This window comes from Xyrauchen texanus, chromosome 18 (assembly GCF_025860055.1).
Source record: "Xyrauchen texanus isolate HMW12.3.18 chromosome 18, RBS_HiC_50CHRs, whole genome shotgun sequence".
Taxonomy (NCBI): domain Eukaryota; kingdom Metazoa; phylum Chordata; class Actinopteri; order Cypriniformes; family Catostomidae; genus Xyrauchen; species Xyrauchen texanus.
Genome location: NC_068293.1, coordinates 16,381,641 through 16,405,125, shown reverse-complemented (window position 1 = coordinate 16,405,125; position 23,485 = coordinate 16,381,641). Strand labels below are relative to the sequence as shown.

General features: G+C 39.0%; 1 protein-coding gene across 1 annotated transcript in view; it reads right to left on the bottom strand.

The window, feature by feature from the left end:
- LOC127658651 (zinc finger protein 804A-like) overlaps positions 1-20,627 on the bottom strand; it is a 100,204-nt gene extending 79,577 nt beyond the window's left edge. The window contains exon 1 of the mRNA XM_052148039.1: positions 19,924-20,627. Within this exon, the coding sequence (XP_052003999.1) occupies positions 19,924-20,034 (111 nt within the window). The 5' untranslated portion in view covers positions 20,035-20,627. The remainder of the gene's footprint in view (positions 1-19,923) is intronic.
- Between the last annotated feature and the right edge of the window lie 2,858 nt (positions 20,628-23,485).

The following is a 23,485-nucleotide window of genomic DNA, read 5'->3' as shown; positions in this document are numbered from 1 at the left end:
TAAAACTGAAGTGTGTTATTTCTGTGCCACTATTTTCAACAAATATAATTATAAACTGCCAGAGTGTATGCTGTTTTAAGGGGAATTAACTTACATATGACTTACTTATTATAAGAGATAAAAGAGTATTTTAACATTGAAAAAAATACATATTTCAGCTTTAAGATGCTTTGGTATACTGTTGTTTTAAACCATTCTCTTGACAAACCCACCAGAGGTACTTTTTAGCAAACTTCATCATACAGTATGGTTGTTATTGAGTAGCCCTTAATCAGTCATCAGCTAAAGTGTCTTTCTCTCTTAAATGAGAGCACAAATGTCACCAATTTCTGCAGAGAAAAATAACTGTGGTTGTAAATGTCACAAGACCCAAAATCAACATTAATATGTGCTTTGATCAATAATAGATCAAATGAATGACAGATACAAAAACGTTCTGCATTAATTAGCTGCATTTACGACTGAGTCGGGTTTACACCTGAATACCGCAGAGCATCGGGGATAGATCCGATAGTCCTGATTCAATGGAACTGAAAGCTTTGATTAGCCTATGACATTAGAGAGGAGAAAGACATGAAGTTGGAGGCCATAGCTCTGGCATATATCTGTCTGGGATCAGTAGAGTGAGAGAATTGTCTCTGAGCCGCTGTCTAGCACAGGTGTGATCGTATCATGAAAAAGGAAGAAGGTTGACAGGGAAGCCATTTCACGACAAAGAAAACAGATGATTTACCAAAGGCAAAGGGCAGCAAGTCAATTATATGATTTGCAGTCTAAAATAGAACACATTAAATGAATAGTTCAGCTAAAATGGTAATTCCATAATTACTTACTCAAACCTAAATTACTTTCTTTCTTTGGAGGAAAACAAAAGGAGATGTTAGACATGTGATTGCCTCAGTCGCCATTCACTTTTATATATGAAAAAAGAAAGAAAGAAAGATGCAATAAAAGTGAATGGTGACTGAGGTTAACATTCTGCCTAAATCTTCTGTTGTGTTCCATGGAAGATATTTACATGAGCTGGAACATGAGGATGAGTAAATTATGTCTCCACAAGGATAGCAGCTTAATAAATATATACTAAATTACTTTATTGAAATGATCTCAGTATGAAAATAATAGAAGCAGAGCTGTCAATTTAATGTGGTAATTTAGTTTGATTAATTATTTGAAAAATATATATATAAAAAAAAAAAAAAAGAAAAGAAAAAAGAAACTGTTTATCATGCCCAGGACCCGTACGTAAATTCTGTAACAAGGAATTATTGTTTGTGAATCAGATGTTTTTTGTACAGGAAACATGTCAAAGTGCACGAACCGTAGCCTTCCACAGATAATGCCCTCTTGTGCTCGACAGCTGTCCGGAGCACAGTAGAATGCAGGGATGTCGAGACATGTTTTTTAAACCGTTTAAATGTCTAGGTTACTGTTGTAACCTCCGTTCCCTGATGGAGGGAACAAGACGTTGTGTTGAAGGAGCAACACTAGGGGTCTCTCTCTTGAGAGCCTCGCGCATCTCTGAACTTGAGAAAAGGCCAGTGAGAAATTGGCAGACAGAATTTGCATGTCCCGCCCCCGGACATACGGGTATAAAGGGAGGGATATGCGTCTGTTTATTCAGGATTTTGCCTGAGGAGCCGACAATGAGGTTCGGCCATAACAGTGGCTCGGTTCAGCGACGTGGCCGGGAGGACACAACGTCTCGTTCCCTGAGGTTACAACAGTAACCTAGACGTTCCCCGTCTGTCACTCACTTTGACGTTGTGTCGAAGAAGCGACACTAGGGGTCCAATTTTAATCACGGCATGCGCTGAACCGTGTATGTGCGCTGCTGACACAGGTGAGGGCAGACAGTTGCGTGCCAAAACAACAGGCCGTGTCAGAATGCACGTACCCTTCCCCAACGCCCCATAAGGTTGTCATAGCCTTCTGGTTCCCTACACCCCGATATGGGGGGAACAAGGCGACGTGCCAAGCATGGGTGCAAGCCGCGCCACACGCATCGGGGAAGGCGTTCTTTCCCAAGTCCTATGCTATCAGGTGGAGAAAGACCCTGCGGAGACCTCACCTGCCCAGTCTGGGGGAGGTATAGAGTGGTGGAATACATCACATGGGATTCTAATTTGCATGTGGAGAATGGTGCGGTGGTATATCCTACCTCATTGGGAGGGAGGATTTGCTACAAACAAGGCGACCGGGGGAATATACACCTTCAAGTTGGAGGGGGACAGCCTCCCCTCCAACCTCTCCTGCAGAAATGAGAGCACTGACCCGACTGCGCACCTCTGAGGGTCTTCAGACCAGGAAGAACACCAATTTGCGAACAAGCGCCACTTCAGGGCATAAAGTTGCCTGGTACAGGGAGCTCTGGCTTGGTTGATCGTGTCTACAACAGCAGGTGGTAGGCCAGCTAGATCTTCCGCAATCAGTTCAGGGGCCAGATGTGGAGGTTCCAGAGGTCTGGGTGCGGATGCCAGAGGGTGTCCTGTCTGAATGAACAGACGCATTTCCCTCCCTTTATACCCGTATGTCCGGGGGCGGGACATGCAAATTCTGTCTGCCAATTTCTCATTGGCCTTTTCTCAAGTTCAGAGATGCGCGAGGCTCTCAAGAGAGACCCCTAGTGTTGCTTCTTCGACACAACGTCGAAGTGAGCGACTGACGGGGAACTATGTTTAACTTGACACAGCATCCAAAAAACATCTATAATGACTAGAACCACTTAAAATTAGTGAGACACGATGTAACCAAAGTGAGATGCTCCAAAAGCATCCATCTGACATGAGTTTATAGCACAGAAGAACAATTAAAAATATGATGAAAGCAGGCCAATAATTGGGTTATGTCCAATGGTATGAATAAAACAAAATAATTTTTACTTTTGAAAACACTTTTTGTATTGTCTAAATGCATACTTGTCTGCTACCACAATATGTGTATTTTATGTAATATTATTCATATACTTTTAATTATTATACACAAAATAATCTTTATTTTCTCAGTAAATATTGATATGTGATTAATTTCTATTAATTAATCAGAATTTATACTTTTAGTACATTGACCGCCCTAAATAGAAAATAGAAGTAAAAGCAATACAAGTCCTCACTATGATAGAAAAACAAACATGGTAACGCTTTACAATAAGGTTCCATTCATTAACATCAGTTAATGCATTAGGTATCATGAACAACAATTAACAATAGTTGTTATAAATAGTTTTACAGCATTTATTAATCTTTGTTAATGTTAATAAATAAAAAAAAATATTTGTTCATATATTAGTTAAAGTAAGTTCATAATACATAATACATACTAAACAATGTTTTTTTGAAAATGTAAAAATGCAGAACGTTTTTGTGAGGGTTAGGTTTAGGGGTAGGGTTAGGGGATAGAATCTAGTTTGTACAGTCTAAAAATCATTATGTCTATGGAGAGTCCTCAGAAGGATAGCCGCACCAACGTATGTGTGTGTGTGTGTGTGTGTGTGTGTGTGTGTGTGTGTGTGTGTGTGTGTGTGTGTGTGTGTGTGTGTGTGTGTGTGTGTGTGTGTGTTTGTAACCCTGTTGCTTGTGGGGACTGTCACTGTTATATAGTAATTCACTATGTATAAAAAAAAGCATCTGTTAAATGAAAGCTTGCTATTTACTTTCTCACTAAAAATATATCTGAACATAGGGAGGGGCTGTGCATGGAATTCAACATTGCCTCTATGTAATTTCATATTTAGATAAGAGATGGACCCAAATATGTGAATTTAAAACAAACTCCCTTTTAATATTAAAATAGCAAACTAAATGAGTATGTTTTATGTCACACGAAAAACACACAATATAGTGGAATTCCTGGAATGTCAAAATTTGATGTCCATATGCAAACATATGCATTTTAGGGTTAATATGAAGCTTTGATTTTTGTTTTATCTTTAGTTGTTTTCATTCAGTACAGCACAGTCTCATAATCCCACGACCTGTTCAAGGGGCCCCTTTATTACCCCAGCTCTATTTTTATGTGTGTGAGTTTTAAGTCAGTTCATAGCCTCAATGCCTCTGTTTATTACTACTGCTCTTCAAAGATGAATTGCATTAGCGATGAGTACACTCAGCCCGATACAATAACCAAGCGATCTGCCTGGCAGCTCTCAGAAACAGTTCTAACATTAGTGCCACATCACATATGTCAGAGCCTCTGATTGGGGTAATTCAGAGCAGCAAATCAAATTAGCTTTTACAGGGGACAACTGTAAGTGCTAGTGAAACACTGACCACACATTAATTATTCAACGTTGCGATATCAGGATTATGAATGTACACTGCAAATACACCTCTACGGCAGAGAGGAGATGCTGTCTAAACCTCACGAAGAGTGCCCTTAAGTTCCCCTGAACCAGAAATATATTTGGGCAATCGAAGGCCTTGTACACACTGCACAGCAAGATACTGAAAGATTGCATATCTCCATTAAATTGCATGAACTTGTGTTCAGATTATTTTCAAGGCAAACAATCGAGGCTTGATAGTGAGCAGCGTGAGGACAAATAAAGCCCCACTTTGCAATGACAGCTGTAGTCATTGTGCCATTTCCAGTATAGCAAAGATCAAGGGAGCAGTGTGTTCAGGCAAACAAGCCAACATTTACAAAAGCATTGTACAAGCACAATAGCCAACACAAAGCAGAACACAATCCCAGAGGTTCAACTTTGGACTGCAATGAAGAGGTGAAATTCCCTTCAAAGCTTCCAAGTCAATCATTGTTTGCTTAATAGTATTGATAAAAACAATGTTTTGCTTCCTTTTGTTTCACTCTTTTCCTAAAAAAAAAAACAGTTTCTTCTTGCTAAGGTTCATTGTTGACTACTACAGCACGGAGAATCTTGCCTCTGACAGGCAATGAAGAATCCCAATACAAGTTCTCTCTGTCATGCATTACAAAAAAGCTTAATTAGTTCTCAAGCTCTTAAGACGCTCTGACTAATGAATTTCATTAAAGAAGAAAGTGGCCTGATGTGGACACAACTCTGACAGATGAGAGGAGGGGAGTGGGTGGAGAGGGAGGCGAGCTGTGTGGGTAGTCTAACAAAGACACATCCCCCAGCAAAGTCTTTATAAAACACACAAAGCTACACTGTAAACCTACTCATTATGTATACAATGACATCATACTATTGGGAATGTTCATTTGCCAACAGCCCATGAGTACCAATGGAAGGTCTTTTTTTAATAGTGTGGAATTTTGGGAGACCTGGGAGGAAACAGTTCTTCAGGGTTGTAGAAGTGTGTCCTGGGGCAAGCCTCAGACTGTCAAGGGCCACAAAAGCCTTGGACAGCACACGGAGAGACTGCAATGTGGAGGTGACAACTAGGGCCCCCAGGCTTCAATCCCCTTGGTGCATACAGTGCAAGCTGATCACAACTGTCATGGCTATTCCTTTTAACTCCTGAAGAAGTAGGAATATTAACCCCCCAAATAAAAAAAAACATTGGTCCTCATTTGGTTTATATTGTTCCAAACTAGTATGATTGTCTTTGTTCTACATAGCACAAATAGCGATGTTAGGCAGAATGTTAGCCTTAGACACCATTCACTTTCACTGCATCTAATGCAAATGAAATGAAAGTGAATGGTGACTGAGGCATTTTGCCAAAAGTCTCCTTTTGTGTTCCATGAAATAAAGAAAGTCATATGGATTTGGAACAACATGAGTAAATGGTGACAGCATTTATATTTGTGGGTGTACTATTACTTTTAGGTGAAAGAAGCTGTAGATAGAGAAATATTGTCAATAAGAAGGAACTGTGGCCATGCTGGAAAACTATAAAGGAGATGATGTTTTCACACAAGTGGAAACATTCTAAGAAACAGGACAAGTGAAATTACATTTCCATTCTAAAGCCATCACCCCACACACACACCCACACACACATAAACCCCCACATGCAGAAATTGACACACACACAAACATGTATACACACCCAGAAAACACACATACACACAGTGAGAACAGAACCTGCTCCATAAAGCTGTCTCTTTGAGATGTGCTGCTTTAATTTACAAAGCCAGTACCAACATTATCTCTCCACGCTGACCATGCACATTCCCCGGGATCCTTCTACTGCCATTACCGCTGCTGTTGTTTCAAGCAGAGATTAAATGAGAGACCAGAGGAAAATAAATTCTGAGGATCTGCTGGGCTGCCAGACAAAAAAAATCAATGCATTTTCTATGGGAGAATTCTAATGAAGGTACAGCGGAACTAGCCTTACAAATCACCAGCAGGTTTAGAGCTTTTGAAGCTATATGTGATTTTCAGAACCCCTCTTTTAAAGCTAAAGGAAGAACTAATTGAGGGTGTTTCATAAAATAAATTAGCCTTTCACACTAATGTGTCAGGCAGACACTTTTAAGACATATGTTTGTCAGTCAGATGTGCTGTTTACATTAGGTGAATAACATATGTTGACGTGAGATGCAGAATTATTATAAAATATGTGAGTGTTTGTTGTTGTCACCAGTCTTGGTTGGCACAGTTAGCATCTCACTCACAAATACGGCTCCTCAATCTTACTTCACAGCTCTGAGAGGCATCTATCTTCTGATTTAAAGCCCTGATCAGAAACCGGAATGAGGAGTCTGCTTAATATTGACTACTGGCCCAGGGCTGTCAGCATTGTCTAAAAGAAGAATACTCTGAATTGTAAAGAAAAGTTTAGAGTGAGTGAGGTCATGAATGATGTCCAGGGTTGAGCAACTGACAGATATTTTGGCTAGAATTAGGGGTGTCAATCGATAACATTTTTCGATAAACACAATCCGGGGGCATTGCGATTAAACATTTGTATAGTATATAGTTCTTTTTAATACAATTAATCACACTGAATTATCATGTTAAATCGACAGCCCTAGCTAAAATACAATTTGATTGCATACCTATAAATTATGGATGTTTTTTTTTACAATATTGTAGAACAAAAATGTGAACTGAACGTATATTTTTTAATGAAGTCCCTTGAAAGCAGTGGAATTTGGGTCAATTTGACTTCCTTTGAAAGTATAGCCTGCAGTAAATGTTAGTTTTGCTTTGGCAATTCCAGATGCTTATGTGCTAACAGATCCTTCGCTTTGCTAACAAACTGCTCCTTTTTAACAGAAGACACGCTATCTATTTTTGCTCTCTTCTGGTGCTGCTTATAGCTGTTGTTGATTCAAGTTTCTTTATTGTCTGACCACACCTCATACACTCCATCTCCTTTTTGGCTGAAATTTTACAGCTACTGACAAATGTGAATGTCTTGTTCGATTGGAGTTTGACCTATGAACCCTGAGATTGCACGCAATATCAGGCTACCTTGAAATTACCTTCCAGTTAACATTAAATGTGACTATTTTGACAGAAAGCACTTGGCAATTAGATTTTAACATATTCTCTCTTACATACATATTTTGGTAACACTATACAGTAAGGTTCTATTCGTTAATATTAGCAACAAAATAGCTAACATGAACCTTACAAAAAAAAATCTATAGTTCTGGCAAACTAGCTGCAAACTTGCCACAAATTTGCAGCAAATTTGCCACTCTTTATTTTCACATGCAAATTAGCTTGTGATTCACCGCAAATATTTGACAGAAGTTTGCAGCTCTTCATCGGTAGTGGTGAACATGCAGCATAACTAAAGAAATTACAAACAGAACCTTATTATAAAGTGTTGCCCATATGTTTTTGCTTTCAGTCATGAGAAGTTTTATCACAGAATAAAACGTTTTTTTTGTGTGTGTACACAAACGTTGATGAACACTTGTGTCATTAGAGAGGAGAGATTAGAGAGGTCATTCAGAGGTTGCTATGGGGACTGTCCTGCATGGCAGGAGGGTGAGGAGATTATGTGATGGTGCATGCATGATGTTCTTTGGTTAGGGGCGAGCAGTGAATCATGGGAGTCTGTGAAAGATCATACAGTACTGAGACCTGTGCCGGCTTTTCAGTGCCCACAAATCAGAGAGACCTTTCAACTGTGCCTGATGCAACATTTGTCTCTGTACTTGTAGTTATGCACATATTAAAACTCTCTCTCTTTGCCTGTCTCTCACTCAGCCTCTGTGGTGTGATAAAAAGGGCCTACACATATGATGTTGACAAAAGTGCTTCTTTTCACTCAGAGGCAAAAGAGTTTATGCCTGAAACCTTGTCACAGCACTCTTCTTATTTGGCTCTGAGTGTACATTTGTTTGTTAAACTTTCATTTCAATGTGCATACTGCAAGGCAAGCTGTCTCGCACCAGGGCTCAGGGTCAGAACGTCATGAAATTGCTGTAATAATATTCATGTGCAATATATGAAGTGAACCGCCAAGGCTTTAAACACATGACAGGCAACAACAATGTTTGAATCCTAAGGAATCTGCACAAAACCTCAACGAGGATCGTTTTGTTATCTGCTTGGGCATTTATTGCAGCTTTGAAACAGGGATTTAAATGTCAATAATCTCCATGGCTACTGCATGAAAGGCTGGTGGTTTTCTCCTCTCTGAAGTCTAGATCATAGCCTTCTATTAGTGAGAAAATCGAATCAAAGAGATTGGGTGGACAACTATGAAACACAATTACAAATATTATTATATAATAATTTATTTTTAAGGTAGGTCTAATGAGTGCAAATAGGACAAGTTTTTGAACAAAAACACTTTTTTTATGACAAAAAAAGCCCATATGGACTATCTGATTCACACAAAAATGAAAGTTGGCAAGAGTTTTCCAATATTCACAAGCTGCAATCGGATTGGCTGGCAATTTCTAGGACACAAAGTACACAAAGTTTCATCAGTCCAACTTCAAAAGTAAGAGGCCTCATTCATGAAATACAAGCAGAATGATTTTCTGTGTAAATCGTTTGTTAAACCATTCTCAAATAAATTGTTGTATTGAACTCTGCGTTACAATTTATACAGAAATTCAGTCTTATTGTGTTTCATGAATGAGGGTTCATGACTGCTTCTGAGAAAAACTAGTCATCAAATTTGCCAAAGTTGGCAAATTTCATGTTATTATATCTGAAACCGATATTACAGGGTTTTGTTTGAGGTAGTTGGTAGTAGATTAATTAGTATTCTCAATCAACTATATTTTAATTTGAGGTATGTCCATGATATAATCGGTACAATGAAAATTATCTTCCTCTTTCACTTCTAAAACTCTATTTTAAGGAGGTTTTATTACATACCAATTATTATAAGTAGAGAGCCATAATCATACATAAGCCTGAATATGCAATAAATGTACATGTATATATAGAAAGAGAGATACTATAGGCTGCATAAATTATAAGTGGTTACAAAATAATGATGGCTGTGTCTTCAAAAGTACCTGTGATTAGATTTGAAAAATAAGAAATTCATTTATAAGATAATAAATTTTCAGGAAAAAGACCTTTTATCTTTCCAAAATTGTCTCTAGTGTAAAATACATCTAAAAGCCAAACAGTAAATTCTAGACAGTAGCTATTTCACTGTGGCAGGCCGGAGGGCGGGGCCGGATCGTGATAATACACACCCGGTCCCCCATTAGGCTAATCAAGCCTCCGAGGTATAAAGGTCGACTGCAGTGTGTCGTGCAGGAGAGAGAGATCGTTAGCGGACATGTCCGTCATGTGTGTGTTTGTGTCTTTGTTTTAAGTTTACCATTAAACTATCATTTATATTGAAAAGCCGGTTCTCGCCTCCTCCTTTCCATTGAATACCGTTACACTGGTGCTGAAGCCCGGGAAGGCGGGAGGTGGTGGCGTAGTGGCTAAAGCACAGGGCTGTTAATCAGAAGGTCTCTGGTTCGAACCCCACAGCCACCACCATTGTGTCCTTGAGCAAGACACTTAACTCCAGGTTGCTCCGGGGGGATTGTCCCTGTAATAAGTGCACTGTAAGTCGCTTTGGATAAAAGCGTCTGCCAAATGCATAAATGTAAATGTAAATGTAGGAGGGATACGCCGTAGTAGAGTTCTCGCCACTACCGTCCACCCCAATGGAGCAGCCGCGGCCATCTGCCGGGGGACGAGGAGCCCAGCCGCCTGAACGAGGACGACCGCGAGGGGAGAAGGGGCTCCTAGCCGACCGCCTGGAGCAGTCAGGGCCGCTGCCAGGGGCGGAGGAGTCGCCTACCGGCCGCTGAAACACAACAGGGTTTAAGACTGCCGACCGCGAGTGGGGAGGGGCTCACTGCCGACCGCCTGGAGCGAGAGAACCGCTGCCAGGGGTGGGGGAGACCCCTTCTGTTCCCCGAGAACGCGGCGGGGTGTTCCGTCCACCAGGGGCTGGAGGACTGCCTCGGATCCGCCCGGAGAGGCGCGGCTGTCTTCTGATAGAGGGTGGAGGAGTGCCCGAGGAACAAGCTGCGGCGTATCGGAGAACTGACGAGTAAGAGTTTCTTTTTTTTTTATCTCTCTCTATTCTCTCTCACTGTCGCTCTGCGTTGGCCTTTTCTCCCTTTTTTAAATTTTACAGTTTTTGGGGGGTACTACACTGTTACCCCATTTTTATTATTTATTTTTCCCTCCCCGTGTCCCCTCCCTCGTCCAGGTAGATGGGGATGACCTGCCGGCATTCAGCGCAGAAGGCGCGCCCTCCCCCAGGGAAAGAGGGGGGGATGTACGTCAGGCCAGGGGCTCCCCAGCCTGAGAGAACAAGGGAGGAATGTGGCAGGGCGGAGGGCGGGGCCGGGTCGTGATCATACACACCTGGTCCCGTATTAGGCTAATCAAGCCTCCGAGGTATAAAGGTCGACTGCAGGGTGTCGTGCGGGAGAGAGAGCTCATTAGCGGACATGTCCGTCATGTGTGTGTTTATGTGGTCTTTTGAGTTTATCATTAAAACTATTATTTACATCGTCAAGCCGGTTCTCACCTCCTCCTTTCCATTGAATAGCGTTACATTCACCTTTTTGAACATTTAGATACTAAATAGAATTACTAGATACCAATACTGTCTGAAGCCTATTCAAAAAATAACTCTGCCCAAATGCCACACCAGGTGTTTGCTTTGGAGATGCCAGGTCTGAAATGTCACTAGCATCTCATGATGTGACCCAAACCTCTCTAAACACACAGTATCGCTCTGTCAATTAGCTCACATTCTGGTCATTAGAAACTGCTCACTTGCAGAGTTAAGTCTCCAAGAAAACCCTGGCAAGAGATTCTAAATGTATTAGGAACACAAACACATTGACATGCTCAAATACACACAAGAAAAATGGGAAAACACAAGGCACAAGTACACACTAGGTTTGCACACACAAGTTGTAGTTCAATTAATTTACATGGACACTATCAAGAAGGTGATTTGTAATTTTAGCCAATATAAAGCCATGGCTTTATATTGTTATAGTGATTAGTTAGTTATGATTAATCCATTTCCTCCAGTTATTTTAAACACTTGAACACAAATCATTCATATTTCAAATGCAAGTGCTTGTGTCTGACCCTGATTCCGCCTCTTGGATCTAAATGATTGTAGATTAAGAGGCAGCTGGCAGGAGACTGCACAGGCACCACCGCCCAAGCCTGATTCCATTTTGCCCAGAGACGAAGGTGACGACACTTGAATAATTAACAACCGCAAATAGAGACTTCAAGCTTTGGTCTCTCTGCAGGAAAGGAAAAATATAACCTTGTGTGACAGAAAAGTCACTCTTAGAAATACCTGCATACTTTTCAGGTATGAGGAGTTTAATCCAGTGATGTCTTATTAGGGCAAAAGCAGGGAGTATAATATTGCTCAGAAAAGGGTGTGTGCATGTTTAACTACACTCTTTCCTAGTAAAATATCTAAACAGTGTGTGTGTGTGTGTGTGTGTGTGTCATCAATTTCTCTCACCTACAATGTGGCTGAATAAAGTGAAATTAAATGTGCCTCCTTCTGCATTAATAAACAATAATCATCTGAGACAACCTTTTAAGCCATCAGGCTTCAGTATCACATTTGTGTGTCTTGAAGCCTGGTTGTGGATAAGGTGACAGGTGTGAAGTAAAATGTAGCCAAAAATCAATGAAATCCAAATTACTGTAGGTTCTCGTGAGTCAAAGACTGAAGGAAATATATATTCCTTTCAATGAAGAAGTGGAGGATGGAGTTGCTCTTCAAATGGTGAGTTAATGTTTGCTGTAATGGGGCCCTCCATTCATTTAATTGGTCAGACTGTAGATGGCAGTGGGTGATTGATTTGATCTGTTCTGCTATATTGACAAGTTATGGGTTGGTGATTGCAGTAAGTGATTCCATCTCTATCTCTCTCTCTCTCTCTCTCTCTCTCTCTCTCTCTCTCTCTCTCTCTCTCCATCCTCCTCCTCTTCTTCCTTCCTCCAGTGGATGGTTCAGATTGGCTCACCTATAGTCTTTTTACAAAGCAGTATTGAATTGCATACTGCATAATGGCAGTAAGGCTACAAGTACACAGTGTCTTGCACTCTAACTTGATGATCTATTAGTATTTAGATAGGTCTATGAATAGTTCAATACTGATGCTTGTCATTTTAATCTGGTTCTGTGTGTATTTGTTCAGTTTCCAGCCAAAATAACAAAACTTTAGATTACGTGGGATCCCCTTATTATTCCCATCATGTACATTCATGTTACATGCATTTATTGCATCACTTTCATTAATCTCTATGATTGAGCATCAATACATCTGATACCCTTTCTTACAAAAGCCATCATAATTTTTTTTTATTAAATTCTGTATTAATTAATACATTTTGGAGCCTCGACAAGGTTACAAACAACTTCCATGTTTGTTAGTATTTCCACATTATTTTAATGTTGAGAAGACTCATGGACATACTGGTCAAAGTCATCAGCACCTTTGGACTGGTCAGCTCCTGTAACAAGGCTCATAATTCTTCTTTATAATGAGTGATCTGTGTGCTGGTTTGGGAAACTGCCGTTACTCCATAAAATAATGGGCAAAGTTAGTTAAGATGATCGTAAAAGCTTAAGCTACAACATTATTGGGAAACCCTGCCTATTTAAAATTTCAGAAAGAGTTTATCTGTGTAGCATGATTATCATTAACATCTATAATAATACCTGCACTCTTTTATTGGTTAGATCAGTCAATATTCACATATTAGCCTCCGCCATAAAATTCCATCATGGACTGCCACTAGTGTATTTTACTGTATCTCTGTTTCTTAGACAATTTTTGCAGGGTAAAATGTGTAAATATTATTTTGAATATTTTTTTAGTTTTTTAGTTTTAGAGTCATGTAGGGCGTTTTGTCCTTCAGAAGTTGATGATAGAACAACCAATTATTTGTGTTGCTTCACAGTAGGCTTCAGTTAGGGTCCCCCCAGACATTTAAAATGTAATTTATCCTGTTTAACGTCCTTAAAACATTATAAATGTACTTTTGAACTGTTGAATTTGAATTTAATTTTAAGAGAATATATCTTGAATGATGTTTTTTTTTTTAACCAATTGGTATTTTTTAAGCGTCAGTTTAACAAAATACAGTGAGATTTATGCTTACAAAATAAATAAATAAATGGGTTAAGTAAATCGAAAATCGACATGCTGCTTCCGAATATTCATGTATCCTTAAATCAACCACACTTTCCAGAATAACTGACAAGCTCCATCCTCCATCAGACATTTTTTGCATGAATTAAAATGTTTTCTCTTTTAACTGTGGTGCTACTGATACTTCTTAGACATGGGTTCTGCTCCTATGGAACCCAGAAATAATTGTGTTCACAAACAATGGTGATTATTTGGCACTTTAAAATTGCATTTGCAATTTATGCATTGTTATGTTATAACAGTAAAATATTCGGCCAATTAATTAAATTCAATTTCAATAAGCACTGACAGATTTCAGCAGCACAACTTTCGACCTCCTTTCGAAATCCAAATTCACTGTGTAATGATTTTGCATGATGTTTGGTCATGAGACACATTATAACAAATAGTGTTGGACATGACATCAAAGCTGATGCATTTTTGTCATAAAATGCTATTTTATGACTTTAGAAAACTTAGGGTATGACATGAGTGTGAGTAAGTAAGGACAGAATTAATTTTGAATGAACTTTTCCTTCATCATAAATACTATGTTCACCTTAAGGACTCCTCACAGTTTCTCTCTGCACCTTTCTCCCTGCATCTACATCTGTGTTAAATCACAAACACACCCTGATCGTCTTACCCTCCCCACACTTGCTGCTGAAGAAAGCGGCTCCAGTAAAGCGGGAGGTGGGCAGCAGTAGAGCTTAATGAGCTAAGGGCCTGGCGCTGTGTTACTCAGTGTATACACGCTGCTCAGACTGTGGCATATTTTTTTTTCTTTGAAAAGGAGGGGAAAAAGCTCCTCACTTCTATCAAGCATCCAATCAAGTAAGACGAGGCAGCTGGGAAGCTCTGCATTATAATATCACTCAAAGGAATGGGGAACATTAAAAGGCTCTCAGCCATCATATTGCAGTGAGTGGGTATGAGCAACGATGGGGAATATTTCAGTTACAGAAACAACCACAGGGCTCTCTCTCCAATGCTTTACCTGTACTTTCGTGTACCTAATGCCTTTACTTTGCAACACATTCCACTCTGCCTCTGTATTGTTTAGCATAAACACTAAAGAATAGTGTCTGCCTTTGGAGAGTGTTAAGTGTCACAGGCTTTCAGGGTCAGAGTGGATTTGTCACAGGACCCTGAATGGAAAGAAACTTCCCTCAGGAGGTAGAAGCACTGTATGGAAGCACATCTAACTGCCCTTCAGTTGTGCAAGGCCAGGGCGATATTTTTACTTCACTGCTTATGAGTGCAAAAGCTTCTTAATACATAGAAAATGATGGGCAAAGTTCAAGCAGAAGATCGGTCTCACTGAATTTAGATGTTTTTCTGCATCGAATCTAAATTATAACTATAAATTATAGATCCTCTGTTTCTTGGTCAGTTTGGCTTAAATATTTATGAGAGTAAGAAGACAACAATGGGTTGACAGCAGAAGACCGCGGCAAATGTTTCATCTCCGAACGTCAGGTGAGCCGGATACAGGAAGGAGAAAGGATAAAGCTGCCGTGCTACTGTGTAATTGTGTTATTATACCTCAACAGAGAGCCTTCGGTGAAACCCTGCTGTGCCTTTGTGCCTTCTAAGTACACAGTTTATTCAATAGGGTATTTTCTGTGAATCAGTGTGAAAATGGGTTCACCATCAGGAGAGAACATGGGATTAGCATTTTCATAAGGCCCCTGAAATCTGCACTGTGCCTCTTTTGTACAAAAAGGAGGAGAACAACACAACCAGGGCAAGATATTTCATTTGTCACAGTGAATACCTCCAAGACACGCACACACACTTATAAAGAAACAAACACTGTGGCTGTGGGGTTTGGAAAGAATGATTCCATTGTTATAAAGTTAACAGCGCTGTGAAATGAAATTGATGCCGCCCTAGAAGCAAAACGCCACGTTCAGAGTATTTAAATGAACCTGGCGTTTATGAGTAACAGAAGGCCATGAATGGAGTGAATTTTAATCAGCTAAGTGTGCGTGTGTGTATGCGTGCCACACATTTGTCTCAGGCGAGCATAAAGTTAACTACATCTGTCTGCATTCAGCAGTGATGACAAGCCCTGGGTTCTCCCCATCTGTAAATAATGCATGCTGCATGGTGTGATATCTAAATGCTTGATTCTCCCCTTAACACCTCAATGGGAGCAGCATGGTAAAATGCAATGAAAGGTTGCAGAGGCTTATCGTCTGTGCCACTATTAATTACCTGACAGCAGAGCTCTGGTCACTGCTAAAGCTGTATTTCTGCTGTAATTCTCAATTAGGAAGGAATTCAGAGCAGCACATCAGCACATACACTCACAGATTGTACTCTCACAATGCAAATTGTAGGGCAAGCTTTCCCAGCAGGAAAAGACAAAGGGTACATAATAACATTTAGCCTTTTTTTCTCCGTCTTCTCCCCCTGTTTTTGTCTCATTCTTTTGCTGTGTGTGTGTGATTAGTCTAGACTTGAGTTTATTGCTGCCTCAGCTCTGCACAAAAAAGCAATGGTGATTAAGGCTTTAACGGACGGTGCATGATAATCTATGTTTACTTTGGATGATGGCATGGAGATAGCAGGCCATATGACCATGCTCAGTGGAGTCAAATGGGCAAATATGAGGGTATATGTTCATGGCACCAAAAGTCAATTTTTCACCAAAAAAAAAGAAAAAACATGATCAGGAATATTGAAAAATAATGTGGCACAATACAACTTATGGAAAGAATTGTCCCAAAATAAGTTTTAAAATGATAGTTCACCCAAAAATAAAAATTCTCTCATCATTTACCCACCCTGGAGTGAGTAAACACTCAAACACTGGAGTCATATTGATTACTTTTATGTTTCCTTAATGTGATTCTTGGAGCTAAAAAGGTCTGATCACAATTTACTTGCATTGTATGGACCTACAGAGCAGATATATTCTTCTAAAAATCTTAATTTTAGTTCAGTAGATGGAAGAAAGTCATAAACATTTGGGATGGCATGAGGGTGAGTAAATGATGAGAGGATTTAAATTTTGGGGTTAACTATCCCTTTAAGTTTTTTCAGTCCTTGTGAAAAATGTGTCCACTTACGTAACAAGTATACAGAATATTCAATTCATTATAATAAGTGAGTCAACCTCTTCAATTCAGCTGGAAAAAAAGAAAAATACTACTATATACTGTAGTACTATAAATATTTGCCTATATTTATGTAGTGTTCCTGTAGCTCAACTGGTAGAACATAGTGTTACAAACACATATTTCTGTTTGAGCCCAGAGTATTATTGTCACCACAACTAAAGCTTACGTATTTATAGAACTCTTAAAAAGCCAACTAGAAATTTTAGATGCAAAAACGTTTTTTAGTAAGACAGACCCATTTTTCTTACAGTGTATCAATGTTCAATGCACACAATTGTCTGTAACCCCAGTGCAATCAGCACAAAAGCTGACCAGCACACCAGCTGCTGCTAGAGCGCAAGGCATCTGCTATAAGGGGCATTTTGGCCTTGTATATATTAAGTGTAAGGACCCTTTCAGAGCACAATGGCATCTGAAAGTGGTATCACTGAGTAGATATGGATGCTCATATCACAGTGCAGATGGGCTGACTTAGCAACGACTGTGAGGAAATCGATTCAAGCGTTGAAATAAACCTGCTGATATGCATATTTATGGAGGCTAAAGCAAGGGGAACAATTCCAATCAGGTGCTGGTGCTCACTCAGTGTCTGACTTTATTAGAGTCCACTGACATGGCTCAGTTCCAACGTCCAATGGACATAATATTTAGCACACTAGGATGACATTTTTACTGCCTCATATCACATGAACAAAAATAAAAAGACTAACAATAATAATGACATATGAGCCCAAATTTTAGTGAATTGTTTTTAAATGTTCTATTGATTTGTCATTTAAGGAAAAAGGTCATCAAAAACTACACACAGTAAAAGGTAATATGCGATGACAAAAGTGATTATTATTAGCACACTGCATAAAAATTCCACACAGTGTTTACTTTTTAACACGCTCTGTTTCATGCAATTTTCTAATCTTTCATTTGGCTTGATCTAAAATATACAGTGGGGTTTAAAAGTCTTGAGTCCAGTTTGAGCTTTTATTTGTCTATTCTGATTAAATACAGTTTTATATATATATATATATATATATATATATATATACACAAATTAGATATCAGCATAACAATTTAAGTAAAAAGCTGTATTGAAACATTAACATGAATTTCTGAATTTCTTTGCATTTGTTATGTCCTCCTTTTGGTGACAACATGCACTCGGGCTGGCATGGACTTCATAATTTTTCGCAAATCCTGACGATCTGTGTAATTCCAGCATGATCTGAGAATATTTCAAAGAGCATTCTGTATACTTCAAAGGAAACCAGGAAATCTGAATTTTTATACAAAGGACTTAACAAGGTCAATTTGATTAATGACACAGAAATAGTGTATGATTATTTTCTTCAATTTAACATCATAACATTTAGTTATTTCAAGTTTTTTAAATCATAAAACCATTTATTTATTTCCAGGATTGAATACAACATTTTCTATGCTGACTCATACTTTTCAATCCCACTGTATATTGCAGTGGTTCCTATTTATATTGTTTATTTCCAGTTAGACAACTGGTTAAAGTAGAGTCCCTATCAAGAGTCAATCAACAAAGATCACCTTTACTCCACAATTTGTCTTAATTTGTTTTTCTCTCTCTCTCCCAACATTATCAACCAGTGAACTCTTTCGTTTGAACCAAGCCCTCTGATGCGTGGAGGTAGCCGAGAGAGACTGAGAGCAAGTATCTTTAATTACAGAGATGGATTTCACTGAGTGGCTCTCTATTTCATAGAGCAAAAGTCCACTGTAGCATGAGAGTGACTAACGGAGCACTCACACTTTCTCAGTTGTACCATTATTAGTTCATTATTATCCAAGCATCACCTCTCTCCTTTCCTCTGCGTCTGAACCATGCTGAACAAATGTTCTACAGCACAAAGCTTTTCTTCTAGACTAAAATATCACTGCACCAGGAAACAGAGCCAGATGGCACCGCACCAGCACTGGGATAAGCACAGCTTTCTTTCCCTGCCTTTCATGCCCATGCAACTCAGTGTTCACGCTTATGTGTGCATGAGTGTATAATTTACAGCTGCTCTATGCAGCAGAGAGAGTAATGAGTGAACTTTACGGTGTTCCAGAGCAGAGGCAGTGATGCACGCATTCACACAGACAGTCCTCCTCTGTAAATCTATATGCAATTACTCTAGGTTCTCACTCCGATAGAGTAGGAGATTCTAATAATTGCACTGAGACTGAGCCGATGACTGGCACCGAAAGCTCGTTTTACTTTTCCTCCATGCTTGAAAAACAATCTGTTGCTGCATTCACAGTTATGCCACCCAAACCTTCCCTCAGCATTAGTCTTTCAGCTGGAGGCAGGAGGCAGATGAGCAACATTGGCGCTTGATCCCGAGCCAAGAGCTTCAATATTTAATCTCCAATCACTTTTGATTCTTTTTAGAGGAGGAGGCTGCTGTCAAGAAAGCTCTGTTTCCCCAACTGACAAAGATGACAAGAACAGGCTTGAGAAGGAGGTAGTGAAAGAGAGTATGAAATTTCACTTCAAAATGTAAGCTTTGAAAGATGCTTCCTTTCAGGAACTGGGTGCTTTAATTAAATGACTCTGCACAGCTGCATCATTCATCGTATTACTTAGTATTTATAATCCAGCTTAACTCTTTAACAAAAACAAATCTTCAGGCTGCTCTTTCATATTATGAAAAATAATATTTTACTAACCCTGATTTTGTTTAAAAATTCCTCTTTGTGGTACCCTAGATTTTATAGGAGAGTTTGTGTAGAAATAGAGACAGTTTGGTGTGGTTAAAGAAACAGCAGGATTATTTTGAGGGCAGTTAGATTAAGTCCCAGGCCATGACTGTGCGTACAGATAATTTTTATCCCTATCCATCTGTTTGGAATTTAGTTTTGGTCACTGGTCTCCATCTGCAGCTCTCCTCATATACAGGATATGCAAAACATGAATAGATTTCACCCTTTGCAACACACTTTTCAAGGTCACAATATCAGGATTTGAAGTCCTTGGTCCACAATAGTATTGAGATGTAATAATAATGTAATTAATTTGTTATTACTTGCAGATCTGCTTATAATTACTGATTGTTTTACTATATTGATTATTGATAGTAGCAACATGCAATATGTGCACAAATGTAGCGTTACCATAGTACAGAAAACTTTTTAGAGGCCGTTTACTGTACTGATTATAGGCTTCAAAACACTGATGGGAACATTCAAAACATTCCAAAGCACATTACAAAATACACATGCATAAGGGAGATGTGGTATTTACCAAGTTTTTGTTGCCGTTCTTGCAGAGGGGACCTCGGAAAACTCCCTTGATGTTCCGAAAGTGTCCATTGCTGAGGTGCGTAGAACTGATGACAATGTAGTAACACGCCATTGGGGACCCGAAGCTTCCAAGCTTCCATGCACGGAGTGCACAGAAGCACGGGAAGAAGCATGCACACAGAGTCCAGACAAGCGACAGCAAAACAAGTCCACACAACAAACCTTTTCTTTTGTTTGCTTACTCTATGTCTCAGTCTAGAAGAAAGACATGAGCTCACTATTATTCAGTCTGGAATAGAGCGAGCATGTTCCCTCATCCTTTTGGATCCTCAAACATCCGTGAGCATCATTTCTGTTGCAGTCACTTTGGGGCTTTCTCTCTTCTTTTAGTAGCCTCCAGCAATGCGTTATCACACACTCGTCTGTGTAGGAGCAAGAGAAACGAATGGTAAGAAAGAGCTGCTCACACGTTGTTTCCTCTCTTTCAGTCTAGGCTCTCTGCGCTGGGATGAAGTGTGTCTGGGCTGAGTCTCCTCAGTACGGAAGTGATATGCGCTAGTGAGAGAGCTGCGCTGGGTCTGGCGAAGGGAAGCATGGTGTTATAGTGTGCCGTTTGTTGCTGGTCCAATGAATGGGGCCAATGGAGAACAAACCCCTTTTCAGATAGCGAGGACTGGGATGAGAATTGCATCTGTCACACGCTGCTCGTCCTGATCCACTGAGTCAGCCTCTGCTCCCCAGCCAACCAGGATTCAGCATCTTTTTCCTCTTACACACCCCCCCCCTCTCTCCCTCATTAGTCTCTCTCTTTCTCTCGTGAGCATGTTCTTTCTCAGTAAGGAGCTGAGGCAGCAGTCGGGAGCAGGTAAAGGAAGGCTGAGATGCTCTGAGAGATGCTTCTGTATGTGTTACATCCACTCTCATCCATCTTTTATCAGGTTAATCGGTGTAGAACCAGCTATAACAAGATTTATGTGTTCTTCAAACATAGATACCTATAAATCAAAAGTCTCAGGTGCTGCAATTTACAAGCATGGGACATCTCAACATTTATGTATAAATCCATAAAGCTATTGATAGAATCTTAATTTATATGCCAATATGATAGAAATTAAGATTCATAACTTCTTTATAAAGAAAATTACATTACAGATGCCAGCTGAAGAGAGATCAAACAGTAATTTCGAACTCATCTTATTTTAATGAAGACTGGAAAACAAGCTTTAAAACAGGGCTTCACTTGAGTACTGGGAATCCTGTGTCAGAGATGTGCTGCATGCCTATTTAAGGATTTCACTTACTGCAGCACTAAACAGTAAAGAAGAAAGTGAACGAAAAAGAAAGAGCACTACAAGATCCTTTGGAGCATGTGGCTGCATGAAACCAGAGAGAGAGAGAGTTCCCTCCCACCCCCAATTTAAGAAGAGCAATAATGCCTTGTAACTAAGCAACGCAGTTTCTGAATCAATTCTAAATTGCATACAGTAGGAGAGGCAGATGTAAGGGGCAAGACGTGTGGGTGCACACACGTAGAAGTGTGTACAAATGTGTCCCACAATATAGTAAAAGACATTGTAACTGATAGTTTTGCTAAAAAAAAAGGTATGACATATTTTATACATGGACTATATTAATGAAAAATACAGCTACAGGAAGACGTCTTGGCTTGTTTGAAACTGCAAACATGTGCATACAGAGTTGAAGACAGGTATCTTGGAAACCACTTCGACCAACTGCCAATTAAAATTAATCATCAGGGGCTGATTTCAAATGGGAGAACAAATGCTGTTATTCATTGTTTGAGCATTTGAAACTGCACTTTAATATTATTATTTCATACAGGGTGCAAAACCCCCACAAAAGTAAGTAAAAACGAAATGTTGAGAGAGTCTTAAAAGTACTTGATTTTGAACATTTAAGTATATGTTTCAACAGGGTTTTCAAATTTTTTATTAAATAAACACTTGCAAACAGAAAAATGCATTCGCCTGAGGACTTAACCATAGCAACAGTACACTGCTTAACAGATTTTTGTTAGGATTATCATTTGGATGGAACTTTAATAAAACATATACATTGTCATTATTTGACACAATGTTTTATTATTTTTATTATTATTATTGATTTACATATAACAAATAAATAAATAAAAATGGATTGTTTTGTCTAAAAAAGTTTTCTAATGCCACCAAAAGGCAATGTGGGTTAATAGACTGCATTATTAATATATATATATATATATATATATATATATATATATATATATATATATATATATATATATATATATATATATATATTAATAATAATAAAATGTTACAACACGATCACATGGGGAGTCGGCAGGTTGCCTTCGAATGTTACAGTACCCTGGCATCGGCCCCATAATGCCGAGTTACAGACAAGCACCATGTCCCATCAGACATTTTTGTATCAGTTCAGACATGTTTACCTTTTCCTGTGGTATGAGTGGATGCGTTTTGCATCAGCAGCATGGAAGACCTGGATTCTCATTCCGTGTTGAAACCAGGAAGTCATTTGACGTAATGAGCGACGATCACAATTCGTAGGTTTAATTTTCCCTCTAAGATTACATTTTTATTTCACCGATGGTTAGGTTTAAGGTTGGGGTTTGGGGGTACAGTTAATAAAATATGCATTCCTCTTCATTATATTACTTTCTTTTCAGCTAAAAATAACTCTCTTTACAGACAAAGTGATTGTGTTGCTCCCAGCTCATGCAATTGGTCGATTAAATGTCATTGTGTTTGTACAGACGGGTCACTCAAAACAAAGTTTTTATTCATAGTGCCACAGAGACAAAGTTCTTACAGTTTCAGGAAAATTTACCTATGAATTGCTTACTTATAGTTGTCTCTGCATATTAAGATAGGACAGGAGAAAGTATTTTAACACAGAAATAGTTACATACTACTTAATAAATAAGAAAACAATGCATTATTCTACAATAATACACCAAAAGCAGACCTGCTGTAAAGAACAGATTATTTATTAAATTAATATATTTTTTGGAGCATAAGGTAAGCATTTAGCTTTGTATAAATTCTGTGTATAATACCTGTGAATACCTGTAATAAATAAAAATGTTAACTTTTCAGACCATTTGAAAACAATAGATGAGTTTGATATGGCCTATAAATTGTTGAAACAAATCATCATTCATTATTTATCTAAATGCATTTATTGACCACTAAATCATTAGGTTTGTAATGAGAGTGGTGTAGCTCATATCGCATGGGTGCATCTAAAGAAAACGTTAAATGGATTTCCAATAAGAAGTATCTCTTCCCCTTAACCAGCCGGTAACTGCAACCACAAGGAGACCATTACTCCTAAACTAATGGAAACAACATTGCATGAACCAATTTATCTTGCAGTAACACCTTATATTCTGCTGAGAGGAATATTATTGAACAATAACCACGACAATACGGAAGAAAGTTGTCTTTAGAACTGCTAAAGATTCAGCTGACACCTGTCAGGCATACTGTGAAATTTGAGAAGGAGCTGCCCACCAACCTCTGCAATTAAAGACACTGCAC